General features: G+C 34.6%; 1 protein-coding gene across 1 annotated transcript in view; it reads left to right on the forward strand.

The window, feature by feature from the left end:
• LOC145666498 (putative ATP-dependent RNA helicase DHX34) overlaps nucleotides 1-25,282 on the forward strand; it is a 127,982-nt gene that overhangs the window by 78,138 nt on the left and 24,562 nt on the right. Inside the window, exons 10-14 of the mRNA XM_081733764.1 lie at nucleotides 8,238-8,452; nucleotides 12,715-12,909; nucleotides 16,445-16,633; nucleotides 19,156-19,407; nucleotides 22,080-22,196. Of these exons, the coding sequence (XP_081589890.1) occupies nucleotides 8,238-8,452; nucleotides 12,715-12,909; nucleotides 16,445-16,633; nucleotides 19,156-19,407; nucleotides 22,080-22,196 (968 nt within the window). The remainder of the gene's footprint in view (nucleotides 1-8,237; nucleotides 8,453-12,714; nucleotides 12,910-16,444; nucleotides 16,634-19,155; nucleotides 19,408-22,079; nucleotides 22,197-25,282) is intronic.

Below are 25,282 nucleotides of genomic sequence, written 5' to 3' on the forward strand. Positions count from 1 at the left end.
AACATACTCAGAGTTTCCAGACAAGTAGAGCAAATTAAATCTGGCGGCCGCGTATGTACCCAGGCATTCGGAGCGCTGTTTCCTTCTGAAAGTTTAAGAACGTAAAAATTATGTCTTCCTTCTGAGCCCTTTTGAAGGGGGAGCTGCAGTTTCCGTATGCAACAGTATTAAAATATTTGATCCTTCATTTATTTAGAAAAGTACAAATTTCGGACCTTTCTTCGTTTCTGTGAGAAAACGGATCTCCAGACAATTTGGAAGTAAAGAAAGCATATGTCAATTCTGGACACTTCACGCGCAGTTCAGTACTCTATGAAAATTGTGTAGGTTAGGTTTATTCCCTGACCTAAGGGCCAAACGCAGGGTGTGGTTGCTCAAACAAATGCCACGGAAATCAGAGAAAGAATCCAAGGTAGGAGAAAGAAGCAGTATAGAATTTGAAGTTTCAATAACGGGCACCTCAGCAGTGCGGACAGTTTTTTCAGGCAAAAGTATATGATTATCACGAGACGAAACCATCCCTTTCACGGACCTGGACAGACTTCTTTTTGCCCTCAGCGTTTTAGTAATGTCTTCATACTGGACAAGAACTATTTGCACTTCATTCGTATTTAGAACAGTTGAAGAAATGTACCATTAATTGCACAACAGTCAAGCCGTTTGATTGATTCAGTAGTTACAAGCAAATATCAAACAGAAATTTGTATCCGCAAGATATACACGAAACAACGATTGCAGTCTTTTTTCATAAACCATCGTGATTGGTGAGTTCTATGTAAATTTTCAGTATTTAATAATAATTACATGGTCTATTATGTCACTTCTATTTTTGGTGTAGTCAGTATACAAATTAAAGGATTATTACAAGAAGATGATATGTACTTGAAAAGAAAATTACCACACATGCAATATTTTTGCATTATACGATTATGAACACATCCGTGACTGACATTTTGTTTCTTCACAGAGAGAGATTTCCTCTTCACATCCTGGTAATTTTAACACTGATTTCGATATTAACCAATTAGCTTAAATATCCGTTATTTGCACAGGGAGATTAGATTTAATGAAAATATTTGAATCCCCCTTAGTGTATGCATTTTAATGAAAGATAATGATGAAAACCCAGTAGATACTGTATTTTACGCTGAAATTTTGAACCTCAATTTTCATAGGCTACGCCTTTTAATCAAAGTGATACGATAAAATCCCAGCTTGAGGTAGGTGCCAACAAAATTCCCTTCAAATGTGTCGAACATTTTCCCATGATGTGATCACAAATAACAGAACGTCGACTTCAATGTGAAGAAGGAAATTATAAAAAATGGCCCCTTTTCCTCTTAAAATTGAAACTTTCAAAAACGGTGAAATAAGTTTCCGTTTATTTTTAATGAGGAGTTCATATACCGAGTTTTATCTTTCGACCTTGACGGGCTCATGAGATACTGTATTTTTTACATAAATTACGAATACCAATACATACGAATTACGAATGCCCCAATTACCATACGCCCCTTAATCAAATTTGCATTATCTTGTAAATTATGTTAATCAAAGTAACATAATAAAAACTTAGCTGAAGATAAGTACTATATTCCAAAACTCATTTCAAACTGTTCAACCGTTTCCTGTGATGCGATTAAAAATAACCGGCAACATCGCTTTCAACGTGAAGAAATGAATTATAGAAAATACCTCCTCCTTCTCTCCCCCTCCTTTAAACAGAAATTTTTAGAAACGCTGGGACACTTGTCCACTTATTTTTAATAAGGGGCAGTGGCGTACATAAGAAAGTTTAAACACCCCCTTGAGCAAGATATGTAAAAAATAAATATTTATTATATTAAGATATATATACACAAACACCTTATTATATATGAACTTAAAAGGTTGAAAGACTGCCTACGTTACTGATGAGTGGTTTACATATCGAGTGTTACTTTCCTAACTTAACAAAAACGTGAAAAACTCAATTTTTCGTATGAATAATGACTTCCATTTTAATCAAAGAACATCATGAAATCCCAGTTCGAGGTATGTGATAACTATATCAAAAAATTCATTTCAAACTGTTCAGCCGTTTTCCCGTGATGCGATCACAAACAACAGTCAATATCGCTTGAATGTGAAGAAATACACGTAAATTATAGAAAATTCTCTTCCCCTTCCTCAAAACATGAATTCTCAAAAACGCTGGGGCACGTGTCTCCTTATTTTTAATGAACAGTTTGTATATCAAGTTTCATCTTCCAAACGTAACAAGCTCGTGAGAAACTCAATTTTATGCATAAATTTTGACCCCCTCTACCTTTTCTAGGATATACATTTTAATCAAAGTAACATGATAAAAATCCAGGTCGAGGTGGGTGCTACCTATATTCAAAAATCAGTTTCAAACGGTTTAGTTGTTTTCCTGTGATGCGATCACAAACAGGATCCTTTTCCAGACACAATTACTATACTGCACACAAGTACTATAATATGAGCTGTGAATAATCTAAATATGTATAAACTCTTTGTAATGGGCACTTCCCCTTTACGGACAAATCATCATGCCCAATCTGTGTCAGTTATCCAGAGGTTTCACTGTCTCCCGACATCCGTATTACATGATACAGTTACTTTATGTGCAGTGCAAAGATCTGCGCTCATGAGTTTAGAACTTACGCTTACTCGACCTCACCCTCACGAAGTCGAAAGTATGTTGGGAGCGTGAGGTCGAAAGAACGTTTTGAGTGTGACTTCGAGTTAGTGTGATATCGAGATGATGCTCTGACCGTGAGATTGAGTGAGGGTAATATCGAAAAAATATAAGCGTGATGTTGGCTTAACGATATGACCGTGAGTTTGAGTGGACGTATTATCAAAATGATGTGATCGTGAGGTTGAATGAGCATGATGTCAGACTGGTGATGTGAGGTTGAGTGAGCATGACACCAGAATTGTTCATCTTCTAAATAGTCTTTCTAAAGTTAAATTTTGAAACTTTATACAGTGAAAGATATCTGTTGGCTACCATTGGTTGCAAGTGTCCAATTAAAATAATAATAATAAGTTTATTTTGAATCAAAATCTGGCTATTATAAATTGTATAATTTACATATTTCTATTGCAGAAAATACTATTCGTATAAAGTATTATATAGAGAATTAATGAAAAAAAATATATCTGGAATATAATATAATAACATTGTCTCTTAGTTTGTCACATGCATACTGCAATAGTATCTTCAATGTAGTTACTTGCTAAACGCGAGGGTATGTTCTTTATTTCGGTATTCCTTCCACCTTCTATGACAGAAGATACAATCCAATACAGATGGTCAATTCCAGGAATCTCTTAAAGTATTTATGCTGTACTTTCCACCCCTCTGAACAGCACAACAAAGGCTGTTGTCGTGTATTTACAACAAACATGCTACATTCTCTTGTCGAGCTAATGGGACTTCCATTGCAAGAAGACGATTAATTACAGAAATTTGACCATTGTCTTTTTAACAGTTTATTCTTTATAAAATGAATTCGAGTGTCATATCTTCAAGTGACATGTTTCACTTTATATTCTAAGACATCGTTTTGATAACTTGATCCTGTCGTATACAGCAGAACGATCTACTAAAAGCGTTACAGTGTACGCGCTTACTAAGATTTAAGAACTAACATTGGTATTATATTCTGGGCTGTAGGGAAGCCCTCCCCGATCGTCTAGCGATAACGGGTGCCCCTATGGTTCGTGTAATCCCGGTGGGAGAGCACAATTTAATATCACAATCATTCACTTTTATTAACCATGCGTCTCCTTTAGCCTAAATGACATAACCATGGAGCCTGATCACAGTAAAATATTTGCTCCTGATTTAGGATTACATGATAGCTTGATTCATTCCAGTTTATTTTATTTATGTGTCGTGGTTTGTTACTCCTAAATTGCCCCACTTATTATTTTAACAATTATGTGATCAAGTTCAATCCTTATAGCTTAAGGACACTGATCTCACGTTGAAAGAAACAGTGATGATCCCCAGTTCAATGCTATTATATTTACTAACAAATTCCGTTACACCATTTCAGTTATATGAAGGAGTCTATTATGTTTTGGCTTCATATCCGAATCACATATACACATATCATCAAGGAGGCAGTGTGGCTCAGTGGTACAGCGTTCACTCATGGTGCGAGGAGGCTGATTCAATTTCAGGTCATTTGAACATTTCACTCGCATTATCGTTCTACGAATTATATTTCATAATCAATCACTTCCATTAATCATGCGATACACTCGGAGAAGGAGCTTTTTGTTCAAGTGAATCCATGTGTTAAAAAAAAAAAATGGTTGCTTCATTACATTTTTTTTTCCTGTAACGATCAGTGTTGAGATCAGAAATAGGTAGGTGTTCAGCAATTCTGGTATGAATAGGGGGATAGAGATCAAGATAAAAATTTTCATGGGACGCCGAGTCCTTATCAAAATGCCATTTTACTCTTTTTTTTTTTTTTTTTTTTTTTTTTTCAATAGAAATTAGGGTTGCCACCCGTTGTCGGAATAGTCCCGGACAAAATGTACCGAGTTTGTACCTTGCTCTGTTACGACTTGTACATGTTTCGACTTTCATATTTATCAATGAAGTTGGTGTTTGCTACTGATATTATTATTATTAGTAATAATAATAATAATAATAATAATAATAATAATAATAATAATAATAATAATAATAATAATAATAGTAGTAGTAGTAGTAGTAGTAGTAGTAGTACTGCTACTACTACTAAACTCAGATTCCACATTATTATACATAGCCTTCAAAATAAGAGGAAATCTCATAAACAGTAGCAGGAAGATAGCAGTGAGCCTGACATCAGAAAGTTTAAGCTCACATTTTAATCGGTGAAGATCAATTTCTTAAAAGAGCAAGTAACCAAAAATATATATTTAAATGTGAACAGCAGCAGCAGCAGTAGGCTTGGGAATAGGAGCATCTGAAGCAATAGTAAACGGTACTGTTGCTACAACAATAAAAAAATCTTATCAAGTATTGATAATTATAACTATTTCTATTTTTTTCATGTATTTAGACACGTAACATATACGACTATACATAGCTATACACTATTTAAATTGGCCATACCTCTATTATATATTTTATAAGGTCTAAGATTTAAATTGTATAACTTTCCTTTTATTAGGATATGTAAGATATGTATGATTCGTCCTTCACTATAGAAAGACATACTACATTATTACAGAAAAAGAAACTCTGGTACATTTTCACTCCCCCGCCACGAAAAGCTGAATGAAGTGTGTCTACATTTTGATTTGGAAAGAGGCAAACCTAATAGAAATCAGTGTTGAAAACGGAAGTGGTAGTGAACTTCTACCACTTCTGATTTTAGTAGACAGATAAGATTGCAGGTGAAATCTATTTTTAGGACTCTGAATCGATTTTAAAAAATCGTTTCTCGCTGTTACCGTTTTTCACTGTATGGTGATCAACGCTGAAAGAGAAAATTATATATACCTACCACTTAAGGTTTGAATAGAGGATTGAAGAAGGAGATGTAACCTATTACTGGAACACTGAATTGACTTTTAAAAAAATAACGCTTCTTGCTGTTTGTTTACCGTTTTTGCCCAGACAGACAAACGGATAGATATAACGATTCTATTAGATTTCCCAATACTTACGCGTGACATAGTTCGGAAGTCTAGAAAGTGACTTATTTACTATTTTGAGTCAACTCAGAATCACAAGACAATTCTTTTTCCAACATATTTTACTTGTGTTTACTCTGTGGTTTTACGTAGACTTCGCATGTTAAAGAAAAATATAGTTTTACTTTGCGTTGATAACAGTACAATTAGGGTTACCACCTTTTCAAAGCAAAATGTAGGAACTTAATACAGCTATGGGAGAGTGAGCGAGAGAGAAAGATACCAAAGGCTCCTTCTTTTTCAGTAATAATGTGATGTGAGTTTTTCTAGTAAACAGTGAATCATATTTATCTTATTCATAAAACGAAAGTGAGACAACTTATTGCTCTATATCATATAATGTATAATAAAGAATAAAATAATATGGTACGTAGCCAGATTAAATAATATGTAATCTATGTATAGGCTTATATGTTACGTAAATGCATGTTTGCCTTCTGCTCTTGGGAATTTTCCTCTGATTTTGAAAACTCTGTCTGTATAATAATATAGAAATTAAATTCCAAGGATAACTGGTATCCCTAAATGTAAGACAAATTAATGCCGAACAGAAATCAAATTAGGGTGTAAATGCTTAAGTCAACCATAGTAGGCAATGAGGTTTTGATATATATATATATATCTTCTTTTTCACATAGTATATATTTTATGCGTAATTAAATCTAAACTTAGGATTTGGTTCCTGGAACTGGAGTATAGCGTAGCAGTAATTTACCAATATTTGTCATTGTAATTTTCTATGGTAAAAATAGCAATCAAAGAAAAAAAGAAGAAGAGTGGATCATAAATGAAAAATTCAAGCTAATAGTACTGAATTTAACTTTCAATTGGAGTTGGTTGGTTGATTAATTGGTTACAGCTTAATGTGATTTTAAAGCAGGAATGTAAATAATCAACAAAATTTTACTAGTCCAAGAAAAAAGCTACTAGCCCATACCCCACGGTTGAAATTTTTTACTTACCTTCGGTACGATATTGAATAGTCGCCCGCACCGATGAACCACTTGTCCCGGGCGAGTGGTTATTTGCATCCCTACTTTAAAGCATCGAGCCTACATGACAGATATACTGGTTAAAGTCAGTATCTAGATTTGAACTTCTATCCAAATTTTTTATACTTATGGGCAGTGGTGTACGTAAGTGGCTTTCCAGGATTTAATCTGCCTTTAACCAAGATCTTATGCAAAAATGAACATTTACCATATTAATATATGTATACAAACACTTGGACGTATATAAACTTGCGATATTAAACTCCCCTTGACGAATTCCAGGAAATTCCACTGTTCATGGGGAGCTCCTTCGTGACTAAACGGTTAGCGTATGTGCCTTTGGGGTGGGAGACCCGGGTTCGATTCCCGGCGGGAGCTCATGTGGTTCGGATTCCACGTTAATCAGTAGGTCCCGTCTCATATAGTCCCGCTGCTGAAAGGGACGTTAAACTCAAAATCAACTCAACTCCACTGTTCAAGGGATCGAACCTGCAATTACATGCATAGAAAGCACAAGTGGTTGCCATTTGGTCATAAAGGGATATACAAGGTACGATAATTTTACAATGGAGAATAATGTGAAAACATAGAAGAAAACGACACGTTATAAAGATTACATTGCGTTTTGTATATTTTTTATTTTACACACAAATTATTTTGAGACTATTGAGACGAGACCGAGATCGAAAAGACGATTTTCGACTCGCGACATGACAGAAACCAGTACAGCTATTTGTCAATTAACGAAAATGAGAACAGGTAGAAAAGACCAGAAATATCAAGTTCACACAGTTCACATGCGATCGAAGCATGGATTTTTTGTGATCAAATATAAACCTTTTACCACTGACCCCTGATATGATGATCGTCTGAGAAATGGAATATAAGGATGTTTTCAGACTAAAATCGGTATTTGAATTAAGTTAGCATAGCAAGTACGTAATAAATTGAAGTTACAGGAATAAAATCCTACAAGAATAAAAATTGCCAAAACAATAATTGGTTGTTTCTACAGCCCTTTTACTAGGTGAGACAGTGTTCAGTCTCTCTTCATAAGTTCATTCATGAGTATTAGTGTTCCCTTTGATGCGATAAATTTCTCGTCTCGTCTCGAAGACGAGAAGTGCATTTTCAAAGAAGACAAGAAACAAAACTTCTCGTATCGAAAGAACTAAACGAGAAAGTCGTAGTTTTCGAGTCTCGTAGGCAACACTAGTTCACCCTTTACATCTCAAACACGGTTTTAGTGTTACATGATTATTGCGAGTAAACCTCGCTAGTATTATTTCTCTTCTGTCTCATTTGCACCCATCGATGAGTCATGAAGGACTTGAAAAGCAAAGTGTCTGTGTTTAGTATCTTACATTTGCACACTGGACTATTAGGAGGGGACTCGAACTCAACCTCTAGGTAGTGGGTGAATGTTTGATGATTTGACTACCAGCGATACAATCAGTTTTTTATGTTCGTTGATTACATGTACAAACAAATAGGTTATTTTTCTTTTGTGGATTCATAAGTAATTTTATTTCATAGGTCGAACAGGGCCAGGTGTTTGTTTTCGTCTTTATTCCGAAAAGGAGTATTTAGCCATGTCCCGATATTCAAAACCTGAAATCCAACGAGTCCCTTTGGATTCTCTTCTTCTTCAGATGATATCTATGGGTCTTCCAGATGCAAGGAAGTTTCCGTTCCTGGAAGCACCTCCGGCAGAAAGTATTGAGAATTCTATTTTGACACTGAAAGAACAGGTAAGAAGTTAGTGTTATGAATTTGCTAGTTTTTATTCCACATAAAAGCATATCATGAAACATCTTGTTTAAAAGCTATATACACAATCATTATCATATTCGGAGAGCTTGTCATGTAATAAAATATGTGAAACAAATGGAATTCCAAATTTGCCATACAACCGCTAACGAGCTTCAAAAGAGTAGTAGGTTAATTTGTTTCAAAAGAAAACTGGCTTAATATATAGATAGATCCTGAGTAACTCGTTTCTAATTATGTTCACCCATTCTGATCTCTGAAAGTAATTTTATTTCGTCTAAGTTTTCAAACCATAACGAATTTGGGGAGTGTAATTCAAGGTTCCTATTGGTCAGAGAAGTCAGGAAAACTCAGGGAAAATAGTGCAGGTCAGGGAAGCTCAGGGGAAAAGAATGAAAATCAGGGGAAGTCAGGGAAATGTTATAAAATATGTTTTTTCTAACATTAATTGCACACTAATTTCAGCTTAGCCAACCATTATAGGAGAAATAGGTATAAAGCAAAGGGAGATTACAACTCAAATTGATGACATTAAAAACGAAGTAAGCAATATTCCACAAGTAACAGATCTTAAACAAAATGTGGCTATTTTAGTGTAGCTTTGTCACTTGTATAAGATATCATATATGTAGTGTATGATTCAGTGTCAGATGTTCGTAGTAATGTAATAATTGCAGTATTGGATAAGTAACATATCTTTATTGAAACTGGATATGAATACTTTAAAAGAGCCTTGTCATTATTAAGTGAATATATAAGAAGTATCGTATCTTCAGAGTAATTGATTGTCAGACGTTTGTGGGTAGATAATGATCATAGTATGTGACGTTGGTCAGATTTCTATGGGAGGTAAGTGAAATATACGTATGAATAATTGATTACTATTTGTCTCTATAAAATAAGTATTCTCATATACTTCTTCACCGTTATTTCTTATTTGTATGTCAACGTCATCCGATACCTGTCATGAAAGTCAGGGAGAAGTCAGGGAAATAAATTTCTTCAGAGCAGTAGGAACCCGGTTACTCGTACTAAGGTAATAAAAAGTTAAAGAAAAATCAAAATTAGTAGTAGGAACTAATTAAATAAAACATGAAATTTAACTTACAGTATTATATAAGAGCGAGTGAAATATCTATCCTAGGTGCGTCATTTCTAAAGGAAAAAAATATATGTAGTTAATAGACATAGTCGCCGTCGCAACCATCGCTCAGCCATCGACTGGATTCCGGAAATCTGCGAAGTGAAGAACTCCTCAGCCGCACATTGCACCGCTCAGTCATCACGGAAGGTTTTCTTTCTCAAGAAGACGCCGGAGGATGTGGTAGTCTGTGTGTATTGGAGTAATATGGTGGGTGAGGAAGTTATTCATATTGCAACCCATGGAAAGCTTTTACCGTCCTATATGGGACACTACTGTCATGTAACATGAGGACACCATGTCTGTTGACCATTGATGAATGCTTGTGGGCAAATTAGCTTTACATTTCGTGGAATTGAGCAATGTAATGATTTGCATTGATAGTTTCACCTTGCATGAGAAAATGTTATGAATTACTTCCATCATACCAACAACACTTTGTGTGGGTGGAGAGTTCGTTAAGAAGACATCCTGGACATTGATCACGATCCAATCATTATCCTAGCCGTTCACGGTCTTCATAGCATATCTATTTTTCATCTGAAGTGACAATCCTATACAAGAAACTTTCCCTGGTATTCTTTACACTCAGAGAACTGGATGGTGATTTTTGTTGGCCAATGGCAACTCGTGGCACCCATGAGGCAGCTTTTTCACCTTGCCGATTGCACGGAGTAACCATACGATAGTGGTATGGTGTATGCCTAGCTCGTCTGCAGTGATACGAACACTTCCAAGAGTCTACGTTTACGGTGTTCGTGAGGAGCTAATACAAACATGATGCTTCTCTTTGCTCACAGGACTTAATTTGCATTGCTATCACATGGATAAAATTTGACAACTAACGGCGAATAGTGCATTCATTCGTAATTCCTGGCCCAAAAATCACTTACAACCCTGTGTTCTCCATTGTGCACTTTCGTACGAACCTGTTCAACAACGCACTGCGTCACGACTGAATGAGTACCCCAGCTTGTTTGCTGGACATGTACTAAGTTAATGACGCTAAGTGTGTGACTTAAGTCCATCCTTGTAGTATGCTCCTGAGGTGAGTTTCTCATCAGATGTTAAAGTGGTTATTCGATTTGCAACTAAAATTTTTCCTTGCCAAGTAAATATTTAGATAGACTATAGGCTAGATCTCTCTGTATTTTCTTGTTGTTCAGGCATATTTATTTTTACATTCACAAGTTGCAACTTAAGACATCTGATCCGGAAAATAACATGCCGGAAGAAATCTTAAGAATGAACTACAGTTACTGTCTAAAAAGCTTGGGTGAAGTCAAAATATCTTAACGGAACAGAATAAACGACTTATATATAAAGTCTGCCGAAGCATGCACTCAATGTTAGTAATCTGTGTTACGGTTTTAGCAATATTAGGCACATTATCGTATGAAGTTAATTGCTGAAACGGTAACACAGATTAGTAATAAAGTGTGTTTTGGTCAGATTTTATTTTTATTTGTTATACGTACTTCCAAATCTAGAATGGGTATGCTTCAGAATACGTAAGGGTAATCATAAAAATAACATTATTTCCTTAAAGAAATAAACCGAAGGATGCGTACAGACGAGCATGTTCATAAATATATTTTCATGAACATCCTTATATTAACAACGATTGATGATATCTACGAATTCACAAATCGAAGGTTGTTAGTGCTCCGTTCCGATTCTAGAAGTATAAAATATGCCATCCATCTAGTGTCTAATATGAATATAATTACTTCAGTTTTCTTCTAATATGTTACTTTACTTATTAAAATTATTTAAATCAGTAATTATTACCATTAAATAAATGGCAGCACAAAATTAAGAAAAAATGCTATATAGGTCAGTGATTTCATATTTACGTTTGATGTATACTGCATATTCATCTTCTAAATCTCTTTTATGAAAATATAATTAGCAATGATCGACAAACCCCATCGAATAGCTGACGATACCTTTCTAACTTTTTTTTTTTTTTTTTTTTTATGAAAAATGAAAAACATATTCTAAGGTCTCTACCAGAAACAGCTTTCGAAATAATAGAAATAACGCTACTAAAGAAAGTTAAAATTATAATCAAGGCATACAATGCCGTACAGAAGTCGTATTTTATATAAATTATTTGTGTTGACAGCTTACACTTCCCGGTTGCGGAGTTGTTTGGAAACACTGCTGAATATTAAGGAGTGTTTCGAATGTTAAATGTTTCCCTATTTACTGTTAAAATGAAGTTAAACCAAATATAATCCTATATTCTCTGGTATTTCTGGATCATTAGCAGTTAATTTGCTGTCACAGAGAGGCAAGAATGAACGATGCAGAACATTTAACTGAACCTCACTGTGAGATTTTAACCCTCGTAGGACCAAGTATCAATGTGTTTCTCTGTGGACCAAGGCGACTTCAAAATGTCTGTCATATTGTACTGAAATGAAATTCCATTGGTGTGGAATTTTGTTTAAAAAATACAGTTTTTCAGATTTTATTTGTGAGTGTCAGCATATATCTATGTTTGCTGTCTAAAATGTGTTAAGTCCAAAAATTTCTAATCGTTTGAACTTAAAAACCTGTTTATAATACTTTGTGGGGGAACATTTTATGCAGAGATTTAAAATACTCAATATTTCGCCAGCAGTGTAAAGCGCTTAATAAACTTTGTTTTTTTTAAGTCTTTACACAAGCAGAAAATTATCAATACCAATCTTTGTCAAATGACTACAATTTATGATTTTTGAAATTAACACCTTTTACGCAGCAAACACAGATATATATATATATATATATATATATATATATATATATATATATATATATATATGATTAACTTCAAGGTAAAACTTATCTGAGTGTACTATTGCATACAGAAATCAGTTTAGGAGCACATATTTGCGAATTTTATTATGAGAGGTTTTATATATATGTATAAACTTTAACTGAACCATGGTAGAGCTATCAGCGTTTATTACAATCGTCGACCATATTGAGTAACATTATTTATTTATTTTTGTAATTGCTGAAAAGAGCAATTACAACTTCATGCTATATTGAGTGACCATTCTTGTTCTACCGAAGCAAGGAGCAAGCTATTAATGTTTGTGTCTATTTCAGGGTGCCTTGACAGAAAATGAGAAGTTAACAACAATTGGTAAATTGTTGTCAGTTTTGCCTGTAGATATTGTACTTGGAAAAATATTAATAGTAGGGTCTTTATTCCATCAAATACAATCAGCTTTGTCTTTGGCTGCTGCACTAAGTGTTCAAAGCCCATTTACAAATCGTGCCTACCGTGATCCAGAATGTGAGGTAAAGTATTATTAACATTAGAAATTAAGAATATTCTTGATGTGCTTGAAAAAAATAAATTAATAATGTGCAATTATTTACAAGGTAACATTTCCGTGAGCTCGAAACCATTAAAATGTATAAGGCAATAAGAATGTAAAAAATGTCTTTATAATTATTTATATTGCAAAAACTAATTATTTTTCGCTTGTGACTAAAATGTTAGAAGAAAGATTGATTGAATATGAAGAAAGAAAGAGAAAAAAGTTACGAAACTAAAGACGATTTCTTTAAGTGGAAATGTTTTTTTTTAATACTTGACGATCTATCGTCATTTTGATTTGACTGTATATGAACTGTTTTTATCTTTCTTGATTCGTGAAGAACTGTCAGTCAAGGTGTTTCCTTTTGATATGTGTGAACTGTTTCTATCTATCAGGTTTTGTTCATGGTATACAATCATAATATATTCACTAAGTTCTATTTTCCTTTCTTAGAAGTTGCTTAGATCAGGAACAAAAGAAAACAAATCTTGTATGTAAATGAGGGACTATCGTCTCTTTGTTTGCAACATGTTTGTGCTGTCCCGCCACGGCAGTTGACTCCACCAAGAATCTACCTTCGATTGTCATGATGCATCAACCAGCACACACAACTACCTTTGAATACTAGCAAGAGTTTGAAGGTTGTTCGAACAGTATCTCGATTTTAATGTAATTTATAGGAAAGTTCGAAAAGGGAGAATTCTGTTGTCTGTCTCTTTGTTCAGAGACGGGGACAGTTTAGTTTAGTCTGGATCGTCTGTGTTTTGTTTTCAGTGTTGAACTTACGGCATTTAAGCTTATTCTCGATCATGCTGTTCAGCTTTCGCTATGTTGTGTGTTTATCTGCACTGACTCGCAAAGGGTTATATTAAAAGCCTTGAGACTGTTTTTAGTAAACACGCCGTAGTGCAAGAAATTCTTCTGAAATACCATCAATATAGCAACATGCTTATGTCAACGTTGTCTGCTGGGAACCGGAATATGTCGGGATTTGAGAAACAATCGTACCGATACAATAGTCAAGAACGCCTCATTGACCTGGGTTGCACTGGAGCACTCTCTTCCAGGCTCGAATTTTAATTGCTTTCCCACCAACGACTGCGCTGTCACAGGCAAGCGGATTGGAACTAAGCAAACAAAAATAAGCTCCATTCAGTAAAAGATCTTTTGGGAAATTGAGAGATGTCGTTGCGTACTAATCATCGAGATGAAGTAATTTTGAGACACTTGCGTATCAGACACTCTCATTTCATTCATTGCTATTAAAGGAGTGTGATAGTCTTCAGTGTTATGAAGACTGTAACATCCCACTGAGTATTTGACACCTACTTGTAGATGTCCAACTCAATACTCCGATCTCAGATAACGTTTGGGTATGCCTAAAAATCGTAGTCAGGTTTTGGAGGATAATGTGGTATTTAGCGACCGCATTATTACTTTATTCGTGAAATTGGAGTAGCTAACATGTTCTGAGTTTTTTTCTTATCAGCTTTTTCGTGTTACGTGATACTATTATTGCTATTTTTGAGTTTATTTTCTTCTTATATATTTTGTTCCTTTAGTTTTTTGTCGGCCTGCGGTTTAATTTTTATAGTGTTTTTCTGTTTATGTCTTATTTTGTAATACTTTTATTTAAATTTAGAAAACTTATGTTGAATTTTTAATGTACAATATGTATCAGCCATTAGCCTTATCGTGACGGGGGTAAATAGCCTCGCTGCTAACGTCCCCACTAAACCGTAAACATTCTTCCATTCATTAAATCGTCACAATAGTTTAAATCTGAAAATTGCCTGCGCGCAAACGTCATCTATTGGCGTCATGCAGCACTGCTAGCAACACTTATTAGCATTGCAGTTACTATTAAGAATTAGAGTTACACACTGACATACTTGTCTTTTGTAAAATGGATGCAAACTTCGAATCTTTAATAAAACATGAAGATGAGCATGACATAATTTTGTTTAAAATTTCGAAATCTCTAAAATTTGCAACTACAAAGTGAGGTTCGTTTTGGATTTCTGAAACATATCCTCAATCACATTGCACTTGAATGTGCAGCTAATTTCAGTTTTAAGAAATAAAAACACTTGATCTGAAATGTATTGAGGTATCATTTCCATAAATCTTGATGGTAAAGCTAAGACATTAAAGTTCCTTAAATGTTAATTTGTTTCCTAATTACAGTATTTTAAAATATGCTACGTCTCCCAAACAGTATTAGAAAATAGGCTTTTTTTTTTTTCTGCCCATCTCTTCATACTCTTTAGACCATCCTGTTCTCTTTAGTTCCTTTCTGAAATGTTTTGATTCTCAATTCAGATTTTACTTTTTATTTTATTATTCTTCCGTTTTTCCATAATGGTGAGAAATTAATATGTGAAAATATAAAAGTCGCCGTTTTTGATTTTCTGTTTTGTAAAGCGTGATAATGTTTTGCAAAGCTCTACTAAAGGTGCCTACGTCCAAATTAAGAGAGAGAGTTATCTAGGTGCGTGACAGCATTGAAATAGACATAAGTAAATATTGCTGGAGGAGTGTGAACAGTGTTACTTACTTTTCTGTATCGTCTGATTTTGAGGGAGAATGTAAGACACGGGGAACTCAACCTTCAAAATAAGCACTCACTCAATCTCAAAAGCAGTTAAGCTATTAAAATTTTAGTACGAAACCGTTTTTTAATTTGTATCGTTGTATCGCAACTTGCGATGCATCTTTCATTACTACGTATTACCACGGAAGCTAAAATAAGGAACAAACTGAAAAAAAAAATATTACTATTATTTCGAGAAGCTTTCCTATGAAGGCTCGGTTTCTGCAAGAAAAAAAGCCTTGACTTGGGGTTACAAAATAGTTTTCCACTCAGTTTTTCCTTCCCTTTGTCGGTTTGTTGCTAGTGAGTCATCCTCCAGATCTTCTCAGGTTTTAGATCATCCTATCCTTGTTTCTGAGTGTATAATAAAAAAATATCCCTTGAAGAAAAGGCACACTGACAACAGAGAAAACAAATTCAAACTATATTGTACGTAGCCGATATATGGTGTAGCATGAATGGGACTTGGATACGGTTAGTAAAACGTAGAAGTGCGTTTTACTTTCCATGTTTATTAAGCTTGTAATGAACCGATCAACTGTTTGGGACTTGCCAAAATTCTTTATTTTTATTACTGCGTGACTATAGATAATAATAATAGATTCATAAAAGAAATCCAATAAATACGAAAGTAATTCAAAATTTCATTCATAATGAATGGAATTGTGAAGTACTTTCGTATTTATTGAACTTTTATGAATCTATAATTACTTATTATAGTGCAGAAAATGCGATACATAAAATACAAATTGCGATACAAATTTCAATTTGTATCGCAATTTGCTACACAAAATGTAAAGTGTGAAAAACCGCTGGTACGAGATTGTAAATTCAATAGATTTTAGAGAAAGTAAGCAAAACAATTTATTGTTTCTTCCGTTCATTGTCAAAGTTTTACACATAAACTATTTCATTTCAGACATCAAGAAAGGAGTTAGAATCTGACCATGGCGATCCCATTACTCTCCTTAATGCTTTCCGAGAGTGGTTGAAAATTAAAAGTGAGCCCAGAACTAACTCAAGAAAATGGTGTAAACGAAGAGGGCTTGAGGAACAGAGATTTTATGAAATAACCAAACTGCGACGTCAGTTTAAAGAACTACTTCAGGTGTGTTATCATCTGTTTATGTTACATTTGAACAAGTTAAATTAGTTTTCATCTAATTTAAAGTACCTATTATTGCACAATTGTGTTTAAAAAAGACTTTTTATGAATGCTTTCTAAGCTCATGTTTTCCGTTTAAAAATTAATATACGGATTATATCTGATATTCATATTACTACTTTTGTTTGTAGTGTACGCAGTATGTCTCAGATAGGTAGTCATTTCTTTAAGCCTCTCACAGGACAAAAGTCGAGTAGAAAAGAGGTCACTATTGTATTTCTGTTGAAACTTTAATAGCTATATCATGTACTGTATACCCTCCTCTTTTTTTATTATTATTATTAAGAAATTGCATTAAATTCAAAATGACAACTACTAAGTAATGTAATTTTGGTTGATACATAAAAATGGTTGTAGATTAGCATAAGCCAGTGTATCGCACTAAGCTTTTCTGGAATTGGAGAGTAGAGGGCTTGGAAAAGAAAGATAAATTGTTAACTTAATAAGTTTGCTGAAGAAATTTTAATTACAGTTCCTAATATCAAAAACCGTTACTCACCATCAGTACAAGTGGTAAAAAAAACACATAAAGGTAAAAGCACTAGGACAAGATATGTTTTTCTATCTGCAGTTATTCTTACCCTTCTGTATATTTTCCTTAATACTGGAAAATGAATTCTTTCTCAAAGTTTGTTGTTGTTTGTTAAGTTCAACATCTCTTTTCATCACCAAGGCTGTATGAGATGTGGATTTACAGTTTGAGATGAAATTCGAACCATCGTAATGCTTTCAGATTTCAATGTTCTCCCACTGCAAATCGAATCCGGGACTCCCAGGAACCAAAAGCTGAACTTGAAATGTAGTATTGAATATTTTGAACGGACAGATAGGAGTAGCGTTCTTCGTTGCAAGGTGAATGTGCACAGGTATCAGTGTGCAGTAATCTGAGTTCTAAACTGCAGTCAACCTGTATTGTATGTTATGTTTCTTTAAAGAGCATTGATATTGGATTATTCGTAATCAAGTATTTTACCATCTACAATAAACAGTATGTGCTCTCTAAACGTGTCATTATATTAGAGTTTATCGTATTCTCCAAACCAATCATTGTTCTTCTGATTGATTGTCACGACGTGCCCTGACAATCACCAACTTTGTTCCCTCCTTCCAAAGCAAAATTAGAAGCTGAACTTATGTTGTTGGACGTCTCTGTACAGCAAATCTAATGATCACTGTACTGTGAGCGGTGATAATATTTAGAAAGGAATGTAAGCAAAAGGCTAGTACTAATCGAAAAAAAAAAAAAGTATTTTCTAAGTAGCGCTTTCGAAAAACCCTGTTTCCATCTTCAGCCTAGAAACAATTCGAAGAGGATTTAAAACATGAGGGAGAAATGTGGATAGGTCAAAAATGGTTAAAAGGATTTAAAATATGTGAAACACAAGTCCTCTTGTCAGAAATGAACACATATTAATGGCCACTCACTTGTTACTGTTCACTTTTTTCATTACCTTCCAGACGGCGGAAATATGTAGTATGCATAAATGCTGCTTCAAATAGCATTTATGTCCATTATCTAAATTGAGTATAGGTTTCTCTCTATGAACGTTATAGACTTTTTTAGTTTTTCATTCAGTTACTGTTTTTGCTTTTTCTATCAAACATGAATTAGCAGTGTTATAGTTATTATCTTTAAGATGCGCTTTCAGTCCGGATTAACTGTTGTAAGCTATCAGATTTCGATGTACAAATATACTCAGGTATTCTGGTACAAATATTCCTTTTTCTTTGACCTATATATATTTTGTCACATTAACATTTAACCAGATAAACGCCACCACTGTGTTGAGGATCAGTAAAAAATGATTTAAAATTTGTTATGCATTTTTCTGTAGATTTAGGAGGAACTTCTAATGGTTTAAAATTCGCTTTTTTTGTTATTTAATACATGAATTTTATATAATGACTAAATTAAGTTTCCTTCATATATTGCTTTTATATGCCGTTTTATAACTTGGAGATTCCTTGTAACATCGTTGGTTAGAAGCTGAAGTAACTATTAAAGAAACTGAAAACAAACTTTACTAGTTATGGTGTAATTATCTCAATAAAAAATAAAAAAATAATATAGATCTAAAACACTGATGTTCAAAACTTTACTGCCATTACGCGTGGTAAAAGTAAGATGAATGTTCTTCCACCAAATTGAAAAAGTTAAGTAGTATATAAATGGAAAATAAAGATTTTTTATAAATTTGTTGTATCAGATTTAATATTTCACACATTTTAAAGTGCAACTAGTCTGGAGGAGTGAAATCCTGTCTCTCATAGACCAGTGATAATTTCTTTCCCTCAAATATGCTTTCTTGGTATAATCCACTTTCATTTGGAAATAGAATTACGAATTCGGTAATCTTGACATTGTCCCATAATCGTAGTGATTTAGTAAATATGTTATAAATATGTTATAATATTTTGAATGAAAACTGAAAAATTGTAAGAACCTGTACTTTTATTCATTCTAGAGCTCTGGATTGTTGGAATCCAAACCAATAGAGGAACATATGACAAGCGCAGAGAGAGCCTTAAGACATGGGGAAGTAAAGCTGTTGAAATCTATGAAACGTGATTATCATTTGGCGGGACCTCGAAAGAGGAAGGTTCTGAAAATGGATTTGTGGGAAGGCGAAGTAGCTGCTGGGGAAGAGGATGAGCAAGATGATATTGATATTAAAGACATCGAATTCCGATTGTCAAATGACAGGTCAGAAGTTCAGGTAATTATTTATGTATTCTTAACCCTTCTTTGTGTATTTAATATTTAAAATTGTAAATTATTTATTTATTTATGTTATTTTATCTGTCATCGATTAGTACTTGAGTAGATTAATTATCTTTGAAATTATTTTCATTACTAATATTATCTGTAGGGTTTAATGAACTTCATATTACTCAAATAAGGTAATTGAAATAAATAGATTGATCTCAGTAGTATTAGCTAAGCAGAATAGGTATTATTTTCTCACTATAAAGTTGAAATCAGTCCTCGAAATTTTCCCATGAATTTACAGTAAATTATATCTGACAATATACGAATGATGAGCTGAAATAACATCGAGTCTAGCTCTTCCTTAAGAGAAAACGTGTTATCTGCTTATATTCAGTAGATGCGATTTACCATCGTTGGAGGTGTAGGTTAAGGGGGGTATTTTAAACTTCTATCTTGTGTAGAGACTATTATCAATTTTAATATGTTTTATGGGAGAACAAAAGCATGGATTCTAAAGTAAGGAAAGGCTCACGCAAGATGATACATTTTTAATAGTAAATTTTGAAGTCTCCACTTCGGTAGGAAGTCAGTGACTTTGACAGTCCGATTTTATATTTTATTCTCATTACATTAGGCATATACCATTTGTCAGGTTCGTCGTGTCTATGGTTTGAAAAAGATATTTAATAATAATAAAATATTTTTATTTGGTTTATTGTGCTATGTTTAGTACTTGCAAAATATTACAAGAACACCGTTATAACTTACTTAGGATTTTTAAGTTGCGCTATTTTAAAAAAGCAAAACGTAAAAAAAATCACATTTTGTTAAAAATTTCTAATAGCATCAAAGAAAATGACATTCTTTTTTCACATTTTCAACCACATACGGAATATGAATTTTAATAACAATAATAGGATAAAAATGACCGACGAAGCTATCTGAAAGTTTACTGGTTACTGCTATTATTGTCATTTATATGCTCAGGACGTCATTCTAAGTATTCTAATTGACACTAGATAGAATTCACAGGCGATCTCTGTTAGCTTGAACAAAGCTTAGGAATAATTACTTAGGCACTCTGAATATATTACATTTTTATGATGTTCCTGAAAACAAAAGTATAACGAATGAGTTTAAAATAAAACAACTTGCATTTGTTGACAGGAAATTTTGGCATGACAAGACAATTCTGCAAACTTTTGCTAGAAAATAAGTAAAATTATTTATATATTCAAGTAAGTGTTCTCGGGGTATCAGCCAGATGAAATTATTGATTTCTGACGTTTCGAATCATTCATATATATATATATATATATAGTAGCTGTGATTGGCTAAGGAAAACGTTGGCTCCTGATTGGCTGTTGTTGTTGTCCTTCGTTTGATACTACAAGAAAATAACTACAGTCTTACAGACAGACATACAATCAAAGTGATTGTTAATTAACAAACGGTAATAGCAGTATTGCTCCCGCCTCCGTCACAAATCTCACCTTCAAAGAAGCGTGCAGTCAAAGCTGCTATCGCTCCTGCAGCAACGTTAAGACCTTCAGGAAATCCTATAGTCGTAGCTTATATTGCTCCTGCAGCAGAAGAATTAGTGGTAAGTGCCCATGTTTGTGAAAGTGGCAAAACTACTCCAGTGTCTGAAAATTACTCGCTCACAGCATTCTTGTCATCTAGGTGTAAGGAAGATACTTTCTCTGCTGGCTCGGCCACGGGATATTAACCTTCGCGCTGTTATTGTGTGCTAACCAGGCTTTGCCGAAGCCACTGGCAAAGAAATAGTATCTAAATCACACTTCGATTCACAAACAAAAACCCAGTCTCAGGCTCTTGCCAGGAATACGCCATCAACATGTCACGGTATAAACCCAAAGCCCAGTCAGGAAAACGCCAACTGAGACCATCACTCACACCCAAAACAACCCTGCACCCGATCCCAGCAGCTCTTGTTAGAACAATCACCTCCACAGCAAGCAAAAAGACTAGTGTGAAGGACAATAAAGCAACTCACTCCAAACTCACCCAAAACGCTCCTTTCACTAACGAGCCTCCAACGCTAACCCCACACACCCAAGTGAGAACAGTGAACCATATTAAAAACAGGAACCACAGGCGGCGGGGCACATCAAAATGAAGAACACAAACTCCTAAGAAGAAACACCTCGCATTGCACAAAATGAATGTCCTCAAAAATTGGTTCATAATAAAGGTCACTATAAGCTACTGTATATATTATATATACTGTATAACAATGAAGATGACAATTTTTGCAAACAAGGTAAGTTTTTCTGCTACTTTCTTTTCAAGTCTTTGATGGTTTACAAAAGTAACTGCAGTAACTTATAATGGTATTAATTTCAATCCACAAGATGTACATGTCATTTTAAAATTGACGATTTATGATCTGAGGGAGAAATCTCGATTATCGGCCACACCATGATTTTCCAAACCAAGATTTAGGGGGCGAAAAGTGCGGCCTATATCCGCGCAAATATGGTAAAAAGAATAATACCTTAAATTTAATGCCTCGTGTTATAAACTTTCGTGATGTAAAATTTGAATGAGAAACAATCCATAGTACTTCCGACAAGTTTAATTCTGTTATTCTTCCATTTTGTAATGCAATATAATTATCAGATATGCACTAAGTATAACTTTCTCTTTTTAATGCAGAACTTGGTAAGCGGGACTTCAGCAGACAGTTATAAGGATCTGATGATCTTGAAAATAATCACTTGCAGTGGACTTCATCCTCAGATAGCAATAGCAGATGAATTTAATTATTGTAAGGTTAGTACATCATTTGCAGCTGATCCCAAGATCTTTAACAATCTACAAAGGTCAGAGAATTTTTAAAAATCAATCTTTACGGATAAAACACTTTTAAAATTTTAAAATGATACAAAAAGAAACAAAGATCGATGAATTCACTTTGACAAAAAATTCGTTTCCTGTAATGAGAAACACCTGAAAGAACTGAATATTTGCTGGTATTTTTACGATCATAAATTCATTTTTACATATTTTTGGGAGGAGGAGGGATTTATGTCGTATTTACATATTAAAGTTTTTTATCAATCGTTACTCTACGTAGTTGTTCTACTATCAGTTTCAGCGATATATTAACATAAAATATTTCGTATTTGATATTATTAATAGATGCTAAGGATACTACTAGAATAATCAAGAAACGATTATTAGTTACAATAATAATTTGAACTATATATGACACAAATTCGTAGAAAAGAGTTGTTTTACTGTGAGATTGAATTTGTAGTAATTGTTTGTTCCTAGTTTAACAGCTCTTTCACACGCCAAAGCCCATACGAAAAATGAACTGTAGTTGAACGTTGAATCCAAACAGCATCTCTTACCATCAAGGATCTTACTAGGATCCTGCATAAAAACAGCACATGTTAGCCACTTAGCTATGAGAGAGCTTATATGTCTCCGTGCTACCCTATCTCGGTTTAAAGAAAGTACTTTGTCCACACAGTTAAAATGTTGCTTATCCTAACGGTTTAACACGGTTGGCCAGTTTGAGTTGGGTTAACTTGAAAATCCTCGTTTTAAAACCCAGTGAGGTTTTGTTACTATCTTTCTTGAAAAATTTCTGAAATGAGGGCTCTTCATTGGCTTTTGTTTTTAATAACTATTAATGAGTGAAGTACGTATTTCTGCCAGTGTATCTGGTATAATTTGTTTTCGACGGGTTCCCAAGAAATGTGCTACATATGGAACTTACAATGGCTATGTTTTGTTTGTTGGCTTATAAACATTGTAACGAAAGACTGAATTACTATTTTTGCTGAAATTTACGAAACAAAGGCCCTTAAAGAATAATTAAATCAAAGGTAAAAAAAAAAAAAAAAAAAAAAAAAAGTCAAGGAAAACCATGCAAAACCCATGAGATAATAAGTCACTGATTCGTGGACGAACACCATATGTGTTTCAGGCCCCCTTAGGGCTCTGTGACGGCTGAATATGTAGGAGACGTGGGAAGTGGCTGTGGGGGTGATAATGTGAAATGCAACGTCGTTGTGAGTTAACGGCATTCGAACAGGGCATGGTGGTGGGTACTCAATGCATGGGACATTCGATTTCTAAGATGGTGCAGGAATTCGGCTTCCGACGTGCAACCGTGTCTAAGGTGTACCGAGAATGGATGGATGAAGGCGTCACAGGCCACAACAGACACCATACCGGACGTTCCGCCGCCCTCAATGACCTGAGACGAATGATCAACAGAGACAGGAGAACAACAGTGCAACAAATGACGACCTAATTCAACACTGGCCGCTTGGAATATGCGTGCTCTCGGGTACGAGAGCCGTCGCTCTACACGGGTCCCGTGCTGACTCCGCGTTATTGGACACTCAGGCATGTATTGCCACCAGTCACCGCGAATGGATACTGCAACAGTGGCGTAAGGTCATATGATCCAACGAGTCACGATATCAACTGTACCATGCCGATGGAAGTCACCGTGTATGGCCATGAAGCGATGGACCCCGAATGTCGAGAGGGTGTGTTGCAGGGCGGTGGGATATTGGTCATGGTGCAGGGCACGTTTTCCTGGCATGGAATGGGTCCACTGTTTGTTCTGGAAGATATTGACTAATCCGCGGTATCGTCAGCTGTTCAGAGACCATTTCCACCCGTTTATGGCCTTTCAACACCCTGACAACAAAGCTCAAAGTTTCCCTCAATTCCACTTTATGAATAGGGTAGAATGATGATGTTATAGCGTTACTTTTGCATGAATAGTGACAAATTGAAAAGCACTATAGTACCTTAATGCGAATAATAGCGTTTCTTTCTTCCATTAAATTCAGTCGTTTACATAGTTTAGATAATTACTACTTTGAAAAGTAAAATATTGGTTAATAACTTAGCATATTTTTGAAGCCATGCAAAAGCCTGATAACCTCCTCTTTTAGAAACATTCGGATCTTTCCATTGTAAAGTCGTAGATTCTTTTGTTCTATGTGTGACAGTCAATAGCACCGCTTTATGAGGTTCAAGGATTTATCAAAGGAACTATCTCCAAAACATACTATTGGCATTATATGGATGTGGAATACATTAGTGAAGGCGTCGGGCACATAATTAATTAAGTGAAGGCATTTACCAGTTGTGCCCTGCAGTAATCATAACACTAGTTAACAAAGGTTTTGTTACATAAAAGGAAATACCTGTTCTTAAAGGAACTTTTTGCGCTGAATTCGAATATGCACTCGGTTTTTCTCCATCACGTACGATTTTCCCGTAACAGAGGGATTTTCGGGAAAATCCCCAAAAATTCCCCTTTTCGTTTATTTTACACCCAAGATCTTGTCCCCTTGCATATACTAACATAGAAATTATATCTAAGTATACTTTGATTCATATTTAACAAACCCTCCAAGTTTCGTAATAATCGCTTTATTCTTTCTAGAGAAATAAATATGTTTGTATGTATACTGTGTGTACTGTTTATTGCACCTTATAGTAATGCTTTCAGATCTCTTAAGTTGAGGTAAAACGTTTTGCTTTATTACCACAAACACATATATAAAATATAATACAATATAATTTACAAGTGTAACAATTTACAATAAACAATAATACAAATGTACCAAAAGGTCATGAAAAGACAATCAAAACTATCACAATATATGAAACTTCCATTGGGTTACAAAAACGTACACTACTTCCTTCTTTTGTAAGAAATGTTGCATTCTCTAACAAGACCCCAACAATAGTCCCCCATCATTGAAGGATCCCATCGTCCCTGGTACCTTTTCTCCATTGCCATTATATCTTGGTGGAATCTTTTACCCTGTTCGTCGCTGAGAGCACCTAGGTTAGCAGGAAAGAAGCTGAGGTGGGAGTGC

The sequence above is a fragment of the Thermobia domestica genome, chromosome 12, assembly GCF_964235325.1.
Source record: "Thermobia domestica chromosome 12, izTheDome1.hap1.1, whole genome shotgun sequence".
Taxonomy (NCBI): Eukaryota; Metazoa; Arthropoda; class Insecta; order Zygentoma; family Lepismatidae; genus Thermobia; species Thermobia domestica.